General features: G+C 38.4%; 2 protein-coding genes and 1 long non-coding RNA gene across 6 annotated transcripts in view; 2 read left to right on the top strand and 1 right to left on the bottom strand.

Annotated features, from left to right (window-relative positions):
• The first annotated feature begins 2,046 nt into the window (after positions 1-2,046).
• Positions 2,047-10,708, top strand: LOC108880378 (hypoxia inducible factor 1 subunit alpha inhibitor). The gene is made up of 8 exons (XM_018671872.2): positions 2,047-2,485; positions 5,692-5,942; positions 6,532-6,680; positions 6,805-6,950; positions 7,138-7,244; positions 7,954-8,017; positions 8,129-8,239; positions 8,556-10,708. The coding sequence occupies exons 1-8, from the start codon at positions 2,306-2,308 to the stop codon at positions 8,610-8,612; spliced, it is 1,065 nt and encodes a 354-aa protein (XP_018527388.1). The 5' UTR covers positions 2,047-2,305; the 3' UTR covers positions 8,613-10,708.
• An 83-nt stretch (positions 10,709-10,791) lies between these two features.
• cuedc2 (CUE domain containing 2) lies at positions 10,792-15,471 on the bottom strand. Of its 2 annotated transcripts, none has more exons than XM_018671874.2 (9): positions 15,331-15,471; positions 14,409-14,513; positions 14,178-14,321; positions 13,994-14,055; positions 13,658-13,791; positions 13,332-13,499; positions 13,176-13,240; positions 13,035-13,095; positions 10,792-12,950 (listed from the first exon to the last, which is right to left on the bottom strand). In XM_018671874.2, exons 2-9 carry the CDS (start codon positions 14,480-14,482, stop codon positions 12,804-12,806), a joined length of 855 nt encoding a protein of 284 aa, XP_018527390.1. In that variant the 5' UTR covers positions 14,483-14,513; positions 15,331-15,471; the 3' UTR covers positions 10,792-12,803. The 2 variants fall into 2 exon arrangements, with proteins under 2 accessions (XP_018527390.1, XP_018527389.1); XM_018671873.2 differs by having other exon boundaries at positions 14,409-14,573; positions 15,331-15,470.
• The window catches only part of LOC108880381 (uncharacterized), a 61,252-nt gene continuing 60,293 nt past the window's right edge, over positions 14,580-15,538 (top strand). For all 3 annotated transcript variants that reach the window (XR_001960472.2, XR_007814846.1, XR_007814847.1), the window contains exon 1: positions 14,580-14,821. This is a non-coding gene — a long non-coding RNA (uncharacterized LOC108880381). The remainder of the gene's footprint in view (positions 14,822-15,538) is intronic.

Genomic DNA, 15,538 nt, shown 5'->3' with positions numbered 1-15,538 from the left:
AGCTTCACTCATCAGGAAACTGTTTCATCGTAACAGTAGCTCCAAAAGGGAGTCTTTGTTTTGACAGTGGCCCATCTGATGGGGAGAGGACAGCAGAGGTGTATGTGTTTGTTGCTATCAGCAGGATTGAGATACAAGCCTCTTGGGGGCTCACCAGGGTGGTCACTGTCCCAGCTGTGGGTATCTGCAAAGAATGGGGAGGAGCGGAGCATCAGAGGGATCAGCTCAGCTCAGCTCAGCTCAGCCCACTGATCTACACAGGACACACAGAGCATGGGAACTCACCAGGGAGCCCAAACTAGTCCCTGAGGTGGAAACCTGCTGATAAAGCATGACTCAGGAGGAAACATACAAGATTTATCAGGTTTTTAACAAAAATTTCACAAATAAACTTAGGGCTGTTTGTGGCTTTAAAAAGCTGTCACCAAGAAGTTTAAAAAACACAGGGTAACAATGATCAAAGTGATTGATAACATGCGCTCCATCCTACTGTAGTTCAATACCAGTCTGACACTGATGAAACTGAACAAGGCTGATCAGTCCACTGTGCAAGGTACAGCGTGCACTGTTGTCTGCTATCTCATGAAGAATGATCACCCACTGATCAATAAAGTAATGCTGAGGTTATGATGACCTTAGTTAAATATTGCCTCAGGATTTCAAAAGTGTTTGCTCAATCTTTCATTACCATATCTTCTCATAGAGAGAAAGAGAGTGGGGACAACTGCAGATGCCAGTGGCATTTTAGTTATTTTAATATTGGATTGTTTAATGCATTAACATGTGAGCAATACTCAAAAGCTGGTCCAACTGGAGCTGACTTTAATCTATAACAATGCATCATACTTAATGTAGTTAATGTAGTTTAATAATGTAGTTTGTCACTAACGCTGTGAGATAAATGGAGAGAAGATGATGCTGTGGGTAAAACATCTCCCTGTGAAATGTAAACTGTACCCAAGTATAATAACTGAGTATATTTTCTAATCAAATTTCACTCAGAAGTCAGTGTAATATTACCTACCGCTGTAAATGTATCTGTTTTTCATCTTTGTGTATTGGTTTCCATTACACTTCCTGTGCAAGCTTCCTGTGTTTTTACTTTGTTGTCTGACTTTAATTTCTTATATACATTTTTTATATTCTAATCCAAATTGCCAAGATTTCAATTTTATCATTTTTTGTTTATGATTTTTATAATTGTCTATGTTTCATTAGACCTTGAGAAACCCAACTATTTGTCCAATACACACTGACTCTGAAATAAGCATTTATTATGTATGTATTTCCCTGCCAGTTTCTCTGATTTATAGATGGAACAAAAAAAACATTAGTGTTAAAGATGTCACTAAGAATGTTTTGTGACAAAGCTAAATGGTGAACTGCAGTGTTGTGTGTTATTTTGTAATATTTTGGGGAGAAATTACTCTTAACTCTTACTTAGGCTTATAGTGCTTCCTATAAATCATTACTTAAATAAAACAGCTAATACTACTGTGATAAAATACACTGGTATAAGTCCTGCATTGAAAATGTCTTAATCAAACTGCTTAAAGTATTATTAACAAAATCCAGTTAATACCTATAAAAAGTAAAAGTACTTAGCCGATTGTGTGACTATATTAAAATATAGTCTAAACATTATATTACTGGATTATCATTACTGAGGCAGAGAGATGCTTGCATCGTTTTTATGTTACTGTTAATGTTTTACTGCAAATTGTATTTAAAGAATGACGTTTATTGCGACTTACAGTGTATCTCTGAACCATCCATCCATCCATCCATCCATTAGCTGTACCGCTTATTCTTTGAGGGTGGGAAGTGGGAGGTCGCCAGTCCATCACAGGGCTGACATGTGGACATGTTTCCCAATCAATTTTCTGAAAAAACTACAGTAAAAGCAAGTACAATCGCTTCCTCTAGCGGTGGAGGCAAATTATTACAACACGAGCATTTAGTCACCCAGTGCACTAGGTGTCGCTGTCCGATATTCTGGACTTACATTTGTCGAAGAGGTTTCCTGACTATTTTAGTTTGTGTCGTTTGTTTTGAGGCCGTCAACACTGTGTACAGTGTGTAAACACCTACACGGAACAAGACAGATCCGAGGAGAGGGTGCTGCAGGCGGCAGGACCGCGCAGATTTCCTTTTTTCAATTCATTAACTGTGAATGGGAAAACTTGCATGGTATTCCCGCTGCTGACTCTGTAGCTTAGCAGGATAGAGTGTGACGGAAAAGCCCCGAAAGGTTGTTTCACTGTAAAGGAGAACGGAGGCAGCACATCGGCGCTTATCGACGACCATGGCAGCGGCGACCGTTGTGGAGGCTGATCCGGCGACGAGCGAAGGCGGCGCCGCTTTCTCCGGCGTCCAGAGCAGAGGCTGGGATGAATCGCAGCTCCGACACTATTCCTTCCCAACCAAACCCATTCCCAGGCTGTCTCATGCGGACCCCAGAGCTGAGATGCTGATTAATAACGAGGTGAGCCTGCTAAGTTTGCTTTCTGAAAGTTTGAACACACCATGCCTGCCCTGTCAGTGAAAAGATCCCAAACCTTTTCATATCAACCGAATGAATCAATTAACCACAGAAATCGCTAATGTTACACCTGCACCTCAAACCCTGTTTTCATACTTTGACCGAGAAGCTGTAGCATGGCATCTCATTAGTGAACATTATAATATCAATATAAAGCTAGGTATTGAAAGTGAAAGAATGTATGAAAACTAACAATTATCTTCTCGATTAATCGATTATTTGTCTATAAAATGCAAGAAAAAAAAGTAAAGAAATGCCTCCTATAATTTCCTAGAACCCAACAGTTGTCTTGTGTCCAACCATCAGTCTAAAACCCTAAGATATTCAGTTTAAAATCACTTTCTATGAAGAAAAGCATCAAATTCTCACATTAGAGATGCTGGAACCATTAAATATTTGGCATTTTTGCCTTGAAATGACTAAAATAATTTTTTTCTTGCATTTTTTTTCTTGGAATGATAGCATAATAAAACTGCAAAGCCCACGATGTTAATACAGTCAGTTTTGTCACATCAGTTAGTTTGCCTTTGACATTTGGCTGGACACACCTGTTGACATCACCCCCCCACCCACCTTATTGGTTAAACAAATGTAGATTTTTTGTTCAAGCAGGTCTAAGCTTGTTTGACCCATGAGAGGAATAAATGCATGACCATATCTTATTCATCAGCTCTCATTATTCTTATTCAGGCAACTGGCAGCCTCTGCAGATGCCTCCTGATGGGGCAATGAGGAATCATATGGCAGAGTTTCCGTAGAAGTGAATGACACATGTGCTGTAATTTGTTATTTGCTAACACGCCACCTTCAAAAGAAATGACATCCACTTAATTCCACCTTAAAAGCTTCTGATAGCTTTAGTCATATCTCACAGGAATTTGTCATTTGAGTCCCTGTTTACCATTTTTACTTTCTCCTGGGCCTGGCACGAGAGAAACTTGGATTTAACATGATTAGTAAAGAGGGAACTTCATAATATGATACAAAATTATATTGTGGGATGGTGATTAAATAGCCTACCACTTTTAAGGATGTTTTGCATGTCATAACCATACATTTTAAGCCTTTTGTGTGTCATCTAAAGCCATTTAGAGATGGCTTATGAAACATTAAGATGGAATATCAGCTGATTATGGCGATGTTAGGTTAGAGGGTTTGGGGCAGGAGCAGGTTTTAGGAAGTAATGGCTATCCTGCCTTGTCTGTCAATTGGGCAGTTAAAATTGGGGGGGGGGCAAAGGGTTAGGGGTTAGTGACTCTGCACAGCATAAGTCAACAGAGACTAAATGGCGCGACATGACAAGTAGAATGGCTTAAGAAATTGCATTTTCATAAAGAGCAGGGTGGATTACCTGCTAGATTATTTAAGTGTGTCCCACCCAGATATGCACCAAAAAGATGTTAGATTCTGTATTTATAGAAACTTGACTTTCTGCTCTGACTAGTCATTATTAGTGGACACAGAAATAGAAATACGTCATCTTTGATATTTCTCAAAATGAACTACGTTCCCTTTCTCCACTTTGCTTTTAATCATTCTGTTGCACAATAACCCTTGACACAAACTACTCCATGCCAAATTTGAACTTTGTGATATTCAAATGTGGCTGAAGTCAGTGAAAAAATTTCTACACTTGTTTGAATCTACATCTCCTTTGAATATTTCATCAGTGCAATTTCAACACTACATTTTAAAAAGTAGAGATACCATGAACCTAGTGCTGATTTGACTAACTTGGAACTCTTCTTGCGTTGCCTCAAAACTTTTAGAAAAAAAAGATGGGATTAATTAAAATTTTGCACTAAAATGTCTACTGTGTTCAGTACATGGGTGCTTAAAGTCTGCTTCCAAGATCTGGTATATGCAGAGAAAACAGGTTATAGTGGACATTTAAATATCAGTAATACACAATAATAATGGTTTGTTATATTGTACAATTAATATCAGTATTATTGAGGAAAATTATAAGTGGAGGATAAAATCCATGTATCCTTTTTTCACTACAGTAGGCATGGTTTGCACAAGAACACATTTACAATTTAAGGAGAGGTCAAATATGGCCATATATGGCTTGTCCATACTGTCGCTGTGTAACGTCAACTGTTAAACCCGTCAAAACTGTGAACCCTGGGGACACATACCGGTATGCCCCCAAGTCGTATTAAGATAAATAAGACAAGTTAAGATGCACTTTTTGTGATTTAAAACTACCAACAAATCGATTTTACATCCAAAACACAAAACGTGCAAACCAAAAAAGGACAGATATCTGAGGCAACAGAGCATCGCGTGTGGCCTGTCCTCTTTGAAAGCAGCCGCATAAGAACAGAAAGACGCAGAAAAAAGCCGCAAGAAACGCAGGCCACTTGCCAAGACCAAAGTTGCTACATTTAAACACGCTAGTTAGTCGACGGCGCCGGCTTTTCACAACATAATTTAAACTCTGCTGGACCGCAGACAGACTCCTCTCACTCACTCTCCTACGAAAGTGAAACAGAGAAGCGGTGCAGTGAGAGAGGGAGACAGGCTGGCAGCGGGAGCGCGCGCATCGGTCTACGTTCAGTTTGTCACGTAGGCCTCGTAACTCAGTGTGCGTCCAGTGCCATATACACTGCACTATCAGTGTACTGCGGTTATATGTGCCGTGAGCTATGTTCCTCTGTTTAAAGGCAAGGAAATGACAGAAAAAGAAAAAGAAATACTGGTAGCGTCGATTTTTTGTGTGGAAAAATACTGTGACACAATCACGATGACACACATGCAGCAAATATTAATGTTTGTACAAACTTAAAGAAAAGTACATTTTTACAGCTTTAATTACTTTGCACTTATTTTTTTATCAAGCATTGTAATTGTAATATATGTTAATGTAAATGTATTAATTTCAGTTCTATGCTACACTAACAAGTGTAGATTAAAACACAGAAATCATACAGTATTATTATATAAGTATTATAAGCATTACAAGGAGCAGTCACTTAAAAATTGTTAAAAGTATTTGACACTTTTAGATGTCTTCCAGTGATTATTCTTGCTCATGTTTCAGACAAATTTTACTTGTTTTTACAAGTGTGTAGGCCAGTTCAAATAAACAAATACCAGTTGGTGTAAGTAATTATGTTTTTGAAATGTCCTTCATCTGTTTTCAGGAACCAGTGGTTTTAACAGATACAAACCTTGTGTATCCAGCTCTCAAATGGGACATTGCATACCTCCAGGAGAACATTGGAAATGGAGACTTCTCTGTTTACACTGCAGAAAACCACAAGTTCCTCTACTACGATGAGAAAAAAATGTCTAACTTTGAGAACTTTGTCCCCAAGTCACGTCGAATGGAAATGAAATTCTCAGAATTTGTGGATAAAATGCATAAAACGGAGGAGATGGGAGGAGAGGAGAGGTAAGATTTTTTGAGGATATTCTAGTCGGACTTCTGCACTGCTGTGTCTAACAGGAATATGATGCAAGCTGCAGTATGTTTGTGTTAACCCTGCCTGGGCTGATGTTCAGTGTAAACAAACTCCTCTCTCTGAAGCTCAAACAGTGATCTTGATGTGACTGTCCTGCAGGTGTGTTTGACAGTCAAGGGTGTTTTCTCTCATAAAATGTAATGCAGTGCAGGAGAGTGCAGTAAATGACTAAGCACTTACACAGGAGAATTGGGGCAGAGGCTTATTCCCGTGACCTGACTTGGATGCACACACACACAGATCACTTACTAAAGTGATACTCACTTATTAAAGACGCTCACAGTCACAGTTATGTTTTTGAATTTTAGCTGTCCACCTCCCTCAATGTCATGCTGTTCTTCACGGTTGAGAGGAAATGTAATCTGCTGAAACAGAAGAAGCACCCTGTAAACAAGCTTATATCCTGCAGATACATTTATAAGGTTTTTGAAAATTTGCAGCATTGCGACTTTCAGGCCTCTGAGTGTAAGGCAAAGCGTCTCAATCATTTTGCACATCTCTTTTCTTGTGTATTTTAAGAGTATATCTGCAGCAGACTCTGAATGACACAGTAGGGAAGAAGATTGTTGTTGACTTCCTTGGTTTCAACTGGAACTGGATCAACAAGCAGCAAGCCAAGAGAAACTGGGGGCAGCTGACATCTAACCTGCTGCTCATTGGCATGGAGGGTAAGGAATCTGACAGCAGTCATTCACTGTACAAGGAATGCTGTACAGTCCCTGTTGCAAAATATAATGTCTACAGGCCTGGTCTAAGTGTTTTAAATCACCTCTGTAATTCTAAATGTTACAGGCAATGTGACACCAGCACATTACGACGAGCAGCAGAACTTCTTTGCACAGATCAAAGGACATAAGAGATGCATCCTCTTCCCTCCAGACCAGTTTGAATGTCTCTATCCATACCCTGTGCATCACCCCTGTGACAGACAGAGCCAAGTAAGCTTATTATCAAGTTTAATAATGTGAACTTTTGTTTGTGTAATAGCATATTAGTGATTTAATTCAGCTTAGTTGCCTTCATCAAATGCCTGAAAAGCAATAAGGAATTACATTTATTTTATAGTTGCTGTTTAAGGAACAGTGTGTTCATGCTTTGTAATAAATGCATATTTTTAATTTATAGGTGGACTTTGATAACCCCGACTATGAGAGGTTTCCCAACTTTAAAAATGTTGTTGGCTATGAGGCTGTTGTTGGCCCTGGAGATGTGCTCTACATCCCTATGTATTGGTAAGAAATACATTGTGTATAGAAATTATGTATATTGACATTATTTACCTAGAAACTTGCAAGAAAAACAGCTCTAGTATTTAATCACTTGGCTATTTCTTAGGTATTGAGTGCCTTATTGACTGGCCTGGACTTGTGCTGTCAAAAGTTATTATCTTGCAATTACAGTTGTTATAATTATAATAAAGATGATGTGTTGGAGCATGAATCTACAGTGAGTGCAGGGTGTTGGTGTTATTGTATACTACTCTTAACTGGTAAGAAAAAAATAGAAATAGTGATAAAAGTCACTGGTGTGTGTTGACTGAAAGTTGTTTACTAGGTGGGGTCCAACTTAATGAGCCTACTTGCACAAGTTTTAGCTCTAGAGGAAGCTATATGGATACTGGTTTAACAAATGACTCCTTAGAGGGTTATTGAGAAATCATCACCATGTGTTGGTGAAATTATTGTGATTTGAATTTTCAAAATAAAGTGTTACTTGGCAAAAAGAAAACAGCATTAAACAACAACATACTTTTGATGGGAATTTGAGATTCGTATCAGATGTACTTTCATCACAAGCACATTTTACGCTTGGACTCTTACTTGCATATATATTAATAACACTAAAGATTAGGTCATTTGTGTGGTGGAAGCTGCAGAAAAGTTCTTTTTGACAGCCAGCTTTAAAATGTCACTTACTTATATTTTTACTTCTCTTCCTCAGGTGGCATCACATTGAATCACTGTTGAATGGTGGAGTGACAATCACTGTAAACTTTTGGTACAAAGTAGGTATATTTGAATCACTAGGACTCAATTTACTGCAACTTTTCTTATCTTTCCTCCTACTTGTTTGTATTTTCTTCATGACCACTCACCACTTTGACTGATTTGTTCAGGGTGCGCCCACACCCAAGAGGATAGAGTACCCTCTGCGTGCTCATCAGAAGGTGGCCATTATGAGGAACATTGAGAAGATGCTGGGAGAAGCACTTGGAGACCCACATGAAGTAAAAGCATTTAATTTTATATCCTCTTTACGTGACAAACTCTTTCATACCATCAGTGTACTGATTGCATAAGTCGCACATGAATGTCACACTGCCAGTTTCTAGAACATCAAATCAGATCCACATTTAGGTCACCTGTTAGACAAAATCCCTGGGGCATGCTGACCCTTCCAGCAACCCAATTACTGCGAATATTTATGGCTTACCAGATATAGTACAAAGGAAAGATATATGTAGTCTGGGACCATGAGTAAAACAATGTAACATGTCTGTGAAGTAGCTTATCCTAACCAAGAATGCTTTGTGTTTTCTGTAGGTTGGACCTTTACTGAAAACGATGATCAAGGGGCGATATGACCAGGATCTGAGCTAGAGCCCCACCCTTAAAACTGGTAAATAGAACTGCTTTGGAAAACTGTATGCGTGTGAAAGTGAGACTGCAGCGTGTGTAATGCGCATCCTGACTTTTGGAGCTACGAATCACTGCATGGGAATTAGCGGCCATCTTGAAACCATTCTGCTTCAGTCGTCTCTGAGTGCCATTGTCCTCGCAAATACCACAATTACAGAAGAAACATCTGACTAACTCATGGGAATTCGCCATACTTGAAGAGGTCTTTTTTTCTCTCTTTTGGCTCAAGTCTAGATTATATTTATGTGATTCAGTGTTCTCATAAGTTAATGGGTGTTTGGGTGTATTTGCTCACCCAGTCGGTAAATGTGTAAGATTGGTACCTTTGTAGCAACCTCAATATTTTGACCACTAATAGATGAGTTAAGGGGTATTATATATATATATATATATATATATATATATATACAGTAGACATAAGTTAATTACAGGACATTTCTTATATTCATGTAAGAAAAGAAAGCTAATTTGGTTCATACCTGTAAAGATGACAGGTCTTTTAAGTGTCTTTGGAATATTTCTCTACATAATCTACATTATCTCTAAGCCTACTAATGACATGGTTTCAGGGAGTGATCAAGAATTTTCTGTTGCAACGAAGACAGCATGGGCCCAGTACTAAAAGTTAGAGGATGCAGTGATTAAAAACAGTGATGAAATATTATCAAAAATATGTGTGGGCGTGCAAGAAAAGGGGGCTCATATATTCAACTGAAGGAATATGTAATGGCTTGCAGCTAAATTATTTTAGCAGAGGGATTGCTTTGTGGTTTGTTTATGCTCTTGCTTGTTTGATTTATATTTCAAAGACTTTATTGGATGTGTTATCCTGCGTACCAGTAATAGGTCAGGGAGTGTTGACAATGAATCACATACTGTAAATTAGTTGCAAATACAGTTAACTTTAAGAATCAGTAGAAAATACAGGAAGTTACTGTTTTTTGGGGAGACTTCTCAGAGTATTAACAGGTAGTGTTTTGTTGAGAATATGATGGTTAAAACAGCCATGAGTGTAAGACTGGTTTGAAGTGAGTGGCTTGAATGATTGATTTATGTTAAAATGTTAGTAACTGACTGAACTAGCAGGGCCATCTGCTGGAAAGAAGCGTATGTATCAGCCATTGCAGTGCAACACAAATGCACCATCTAGTGTTTCAAATTTGCAGTTGCATGTTAAGCTTGATGTATCTTGGTCCATACACTATACTTCTACAATACAAATATTCAGTATGTTGTGTTAAATGTAGATTAAATTACGCTGCAATGTGTACAAAAGTCTAATTCCAGTTGAAAACCTGTACTTGCTGTAATGATTACTATAGGTTAACAAGCCTCAGAAATGCACTTGTTTTTATTTTCAAGCAGCCATATTTTGAAGACCTTGAAATGAGAGCAACTTGAAAGATGGCTGTTGCCATGCAAGTTCTCTCTCAAGCAGTTGTAAAAAAAAAAGTACATTCAGCATAAGGGGAGGGTACTTTCATACGATGTGTTGTATGTGACAAACCAACATACAAACCAGTAGATGGGTATGTTCATATTCAGATGGCTTTGTTTGCCTGTGACATTGGATGAATCAGTGAGTGGTGTACTGTAAAATAGCCACACCAAAGCACCTAATTCGCCAGGAATACACAGGTTTTCAAGGGTTTTGTTTTGTCTGATGAAAATAATACTTTTTCATTGCTGATAATGTGCATAAGTATTTCTTAAAACTGCACGATGATCGAACAGTGCTACTTTCTCTGTAAAAGAACTCACCGTAATATGTAAAACTGATGTTTCATCTCTTTTCTATTGCTAGATTAACCCTGTTTACTGTATGTGCCTTGCTTGCGTTGGTATGGCACTAAATGTCGCAAGAACTTGATTTTTTTTAAACCTTTATTTTGTGGTCAAAATGTTTGTTTTCACTCTGGCATTAATCAGCTTTAAAGGTGAGAAGAAGGGGCTCATAGAGCTAGAGGAATGTTTTTACTGATGGATGCTGGTTTTCTGTTTTGAACATACAGTATGTGCTCACCTTGTTCCTCTGATAAAGTTTGTTTGCAAAGTTCTGCACTGCTGAGTTTTTAATGACTGAAAGATGTAATGAGTTCTTATGTAACATGAGTGAATAAATCCAAGAATACAATGTGAGTGGTAGTCTACAAAAATTAGTATTTATTTACTATAAATTGTGCGTCAGGGGTTTCTCAAAGCGAGGGGTTAAAACTCAGTTGTGACTAAATAGCTTCAGTAAATCCATTCCATGCTCTACAGTAACACCATCAGATAGTAATTAAAGACAACATTGCTGCTGATAAATAGAAGTATCAGTAACAACACATCTTTTCAACACTTGATTGTGTACCACCTACACTCAGGAAAACTAATATTATACCACCAATTGAAAACAATTGCTAATAGTTGCTCCAAATGGATGCAGAGGGGAACACAAATAAACAGCTGGTATATCTTGGTAAAAAAAAGAAAAAAACCTGACTGACTCATTTATCCTAATATACAATTAACAAGAAATAAGAATCAAATCATAATTCAAAAGTTCCACAACCAACAATCACAAGCGAAGCAAAGTTCACACAAACACAAATGAGATGAAAGGAGCCATGACAGAGGACCACTTGAGTAACATGTAAACGGACCCTGAAAGCACACGACAGCGCCTCTTCACAATAAATGCATGATCTGAGACTTTGCAAATCTAAACATCTATATCAAAAATAAAGGTAATGCTGTTGGAATGAACTTTAAAATCAAGTCCTCCGGCAGCATGTTTCGGTTTAACATTTAAGGGGCAACCACAGTCCTCCACTTCATTATACCAGATATTATAGTGCTGTAATAGTTAGTGCACCCCTTGAGAATTGAATTTGTTGTGCTAGAAAATTAATTAACAGAGACTTAACTAGCAGTTAGAGTTTTCCATTACAGCTGAGTATTAAAATTACATTTAAAGTTAAAATAAGCGCATGCCTTGTTCAATCAAGTTAGCTGTGTCACTGACAAATATTAACATGTCCTCTATCACATACATTAATTGGTATGATAGAATGTGATAAAAAACAAATCAGATGGTCTTGCTCTTGTGGAGACATCAAGAGGACAATTCAAGGTGATACTCAAGTCCCTCATTATCTGAAGTTATCTGGATAATTCTGCTCAAATCTGCGACATTTGCGGAGGAAAAACTGATTTGTTCAGCAAAGATATCCAGATAAAAGGATTATTGTGCTTCATGAAGGCCAGATTCTTTAGTCAACATTCAGTACTACACATGCTATGTTCTAGTCTTTCTGAGCAAATTATGCTAAAGGTGTATCGGAAATACTATAAACTGGACGGTCGTAGCATGCCCCCACCAAGGGAGACCGCATATCAAACCCTTAGGTAATGACTGTTGGGGCCACTTGCTGTACAAATGCTCATTTAAAATTCTGTCTATACAACACGAGTTTCATCTGAAAACCATTTTGTAGCACAACAAATTGTCCAAAACATAAGGCTCGACCAAACATTTTCACAGCACTATCACTGTATGATGTAAAAATAGAACTTTAAATAAAATTGGCATCAATGATTTTTTCTATATGTACATAAAAAAAGCTGTTGAGACTCGTAATGTCCAGAGGAAATTTTACAGCACCACTAGAACTTATTTACAGAAATGAAAATAGATTCATCTCTATAACTTTATGTCACAACTATGAATCTATATTGTACTACGTTAAAGACAATACAAATGAGGAATAATATGAAAAAAAAAGAACTAACAAAAAAGAAAGAAAATGAAGTGGTAAAAAAAGACAATAACGTCAGTGCAACAGATCTGCTGAGATGGCAAAATGTAGATAGGTTTAGGCTCTTATACAAACTAGAACACAAGTTACAACATCCTCACCAAAATATTACACAAAATTTCAAAAGTTTCTCAAGGAAATGAACAGTTATAGGACTGAAACACTGTCATTGTATGTTTTAACCAAGGCATATAATGGTAACATTTTTTGAAATAAGCCACTGACACTAACTAACAAATATGATCCTTTACTTGGGAAAAAATCAAATAAATTCAGGCTAAATGGACTTAATAAATTAATAATAGTGTAAACAATATTGTCAGTAGCTGCTCTTACAGTTTTGTGCTCATCATCAATGGAATCTGTACTTTCGTGCAGGCTTGAGGTTGACATACGTCTTCTTCATGTCCTCTGTCTCGTTTTTCTTCACAAGCTGGTATCGCTCTCCTTTTGTGGTTACCACCTGGTTACCATGGTACCGCACTAGCTTCTTTGGAGCCTGCAGAAAGCACATACGTTTTATAGTATAAAAACACGTTTGGCAAAGCTACATTCTGAATATGGAGTATAACCGGAGACATACGTCTTTGGGGGCGACAGGCCGGTGTGTTTTGTTGTCCTCCTCTCTGTCCACCAGCATGTACCTGTGGAGATGGAACATAGTCATGAAGACCGAAACAAAGAAGTGAAGCCAGTTCTGCTTTATAATAGCAATCTTACTCACTTCTCAAGGATGCTCTCCTTAAGTTTCTGGTCTGCCACTGAGGAAATATTTTTCCCATGGTTTACCTGAGGTGACAAGATATCATCAAATCAACAAGGTAGGCAGTGGCTAACATGAAACACAGTGGTAGTGTTCCTGTGTGTAGCAGATACTCACATTGAGAGGAGTGGGGCTGAGTTGGACATCACCCTCTATGATAAGGCGCACAGCTTCCTCCATGTCTCCTTTGGCAATAGACAGGGCACTACGAGCCTCGGACAGACTGCACTTGGGAAACATCTCAAGCAGGTGCTGCTCCTGGGTCTCCCACTCAGACACTGGTGGCTGGACATATACACATTTATACTACCTTTAATTCTGGTGGATGTAAACAATATCAACAGTACCACACCCAAGAAGCATAAGTTAAATTATAGTAATTAAAAAATTCACATGCATTAAGCAAAGGATAATAATGTGCTGACGTGTGCTAAAATGATCACCTTGGCAGTGGCACCCTCTGTCTGCGTTTTAAGGCACTGTGTTTCTCTTCCTGGTGGAGGGTCACTAGGCAGGGTAGTGAGTTTCAATGAAACATCATCTGTCCTTGCCTTAGGCACACCGTTTTCTTCGTCAGCTAAAATGGTAACAGACAAATTAACATCAGTACACACAACAGTACAAATGTTAGTCTGATGATACCAATATAAAATGAGTGTCACTGCCCTGCAAAGATGTTTTGATCACTCTTTTGGCAATATTATAAAAATGAAAAAACTTGGAAAAGCTTGGAAAAGTATAAGCATGCAATGTATCAAAAGTAATATTAAAAGCAATACCTAAGGTCCGAGCTGTGGCTAGTTTTGAAGCCAGATTGAACATCATTTCACAGACTTTTACACTGCAAAATATAATAAAAACACCTTTGCAATAAAAATAAATGACAGCAATGTAGTTGTATGGTCAAAGACGAAATACAATCAGAACAGAGAAAAAAATGCGGAAAAGTGTCTGTTTGCTTACCTGTCAATTTCAGCAAAGCCTGGTATGTAAGCTTCTAGCATTTCTGCAAAGACCTCCACGTCAAAGTTTTCCTCCACACTCTGCTGGGAGCCAAGATCCTCCAGGACTCCAGTGATGTAAGACAGAAGAACATCATCCAATGTGCTGCAGCGAATGGTAAAACAGAGGTTACTGTAAAACTAGTTGATACTTTTGTGTAAGGATGCAAAAGAAAGCTTGGGAACTGTTTACCTGAGATCGGCATCGGGAATGTAAGTCTGAATAAATTCGTGCATTGCATTATGGATGATTTTATGGAGGTCCATTGCGTTCTCCAACTGCGCAGTAGAGGAAGTGCTGGAGTCGGGGTACAGCAGATGGTCCACGGTGTTAAAATGAGCAGCAGTGACTGCAAACCTCAAATAGTCAAACACAACAGTTGTCACCCGTGCACCAAATATGGTACACTATCAGTTCAGACTGATATAACAATGTTACCAAAGCATTTCTTATGAAAGCTTGGTTATGAAAGCCTGCTGTCGCTGCAACACCTTGGCTAAACGCTGTCACGTCGGGACGCCAGTAGTGGTCAGTCTGACTTTTTGACACTAATATCTGCGTTGGAGGACTTCACGACCAAAGTCAGCGAAGATCACCAGACACAGGTTAGCCAAGATACAGCTGCAATTAACATTAAAATGATGTAGGAAGCTACCTCGCGTCTTTGTTTTAAAAAAAGTAATTCAATTATGTTAAAGTAACCTCACAAATCCATATATCTGATGTCATTAAGCAGTACTTTAGCCTCACGGTCGTGTAGAGCAACATAGTAGCCTTACTACGTTAGTGTTGTTGCCCAGCGTTAGCATTACAGCTACTCGGAGGTTAGTTATCCGCTAATGGTTAATTACAAACGCCACGGCTAAGCTATCATGCTTTTCTTCACATCATGCAGCCGACTGTTCCGTGTTTCCGACATTATCAGTGTCCATTCTTTAACAAGATTAATCTTCGCAACCCCTGAGAGGAAATAACTGTAGGTTGTTAGCGAACTAGTGCTAAGCTAAGTGGGGGTGTGTTAGCGAACAATAACTGCTAGCTAACGGTTAACGCTTAATGCAAACCCGACCTCGGTTATTTACATCGGAGCGTCTTTTAATGGAGGGAAACTTACTGTGAAGAAATTATAGGGACATGAAGCTCAAAGTTTTCCCCAGATGTAGTAGGGGGGAGGCTGGTCAGTACAGTGGTTACAGGCTTTCTGTGCTGCTTGTTAGCCCGCACGATTCAAAACACTGGCACGTCATTTCCTCTGATTGTAAACCGCTTGGTTAAATATAGCTACTGACTGATATGTTATGAATATCTATGTATCTAATGTA

This window comes from Lates calcarifer, linkage group LG16_LG22, assembly GCF_001640805.2.
Source record: "Lates calcarifer isolate ASB-BC8 linkage group LG16_LG22, TLL_Latcal_v3, whole genome shotgun sequence".
NCBI classification, from domain to species: Eukaryota; Metazoa; Chordata; class Actinopteri; family Centropomidae; genus Lates; species Lates calcarifer.
The sequence above is the reverse complement of the archived record's forward strand: the minus strand, read 5'-3'. Positions and strand labels throughout refer to the sequence as shown.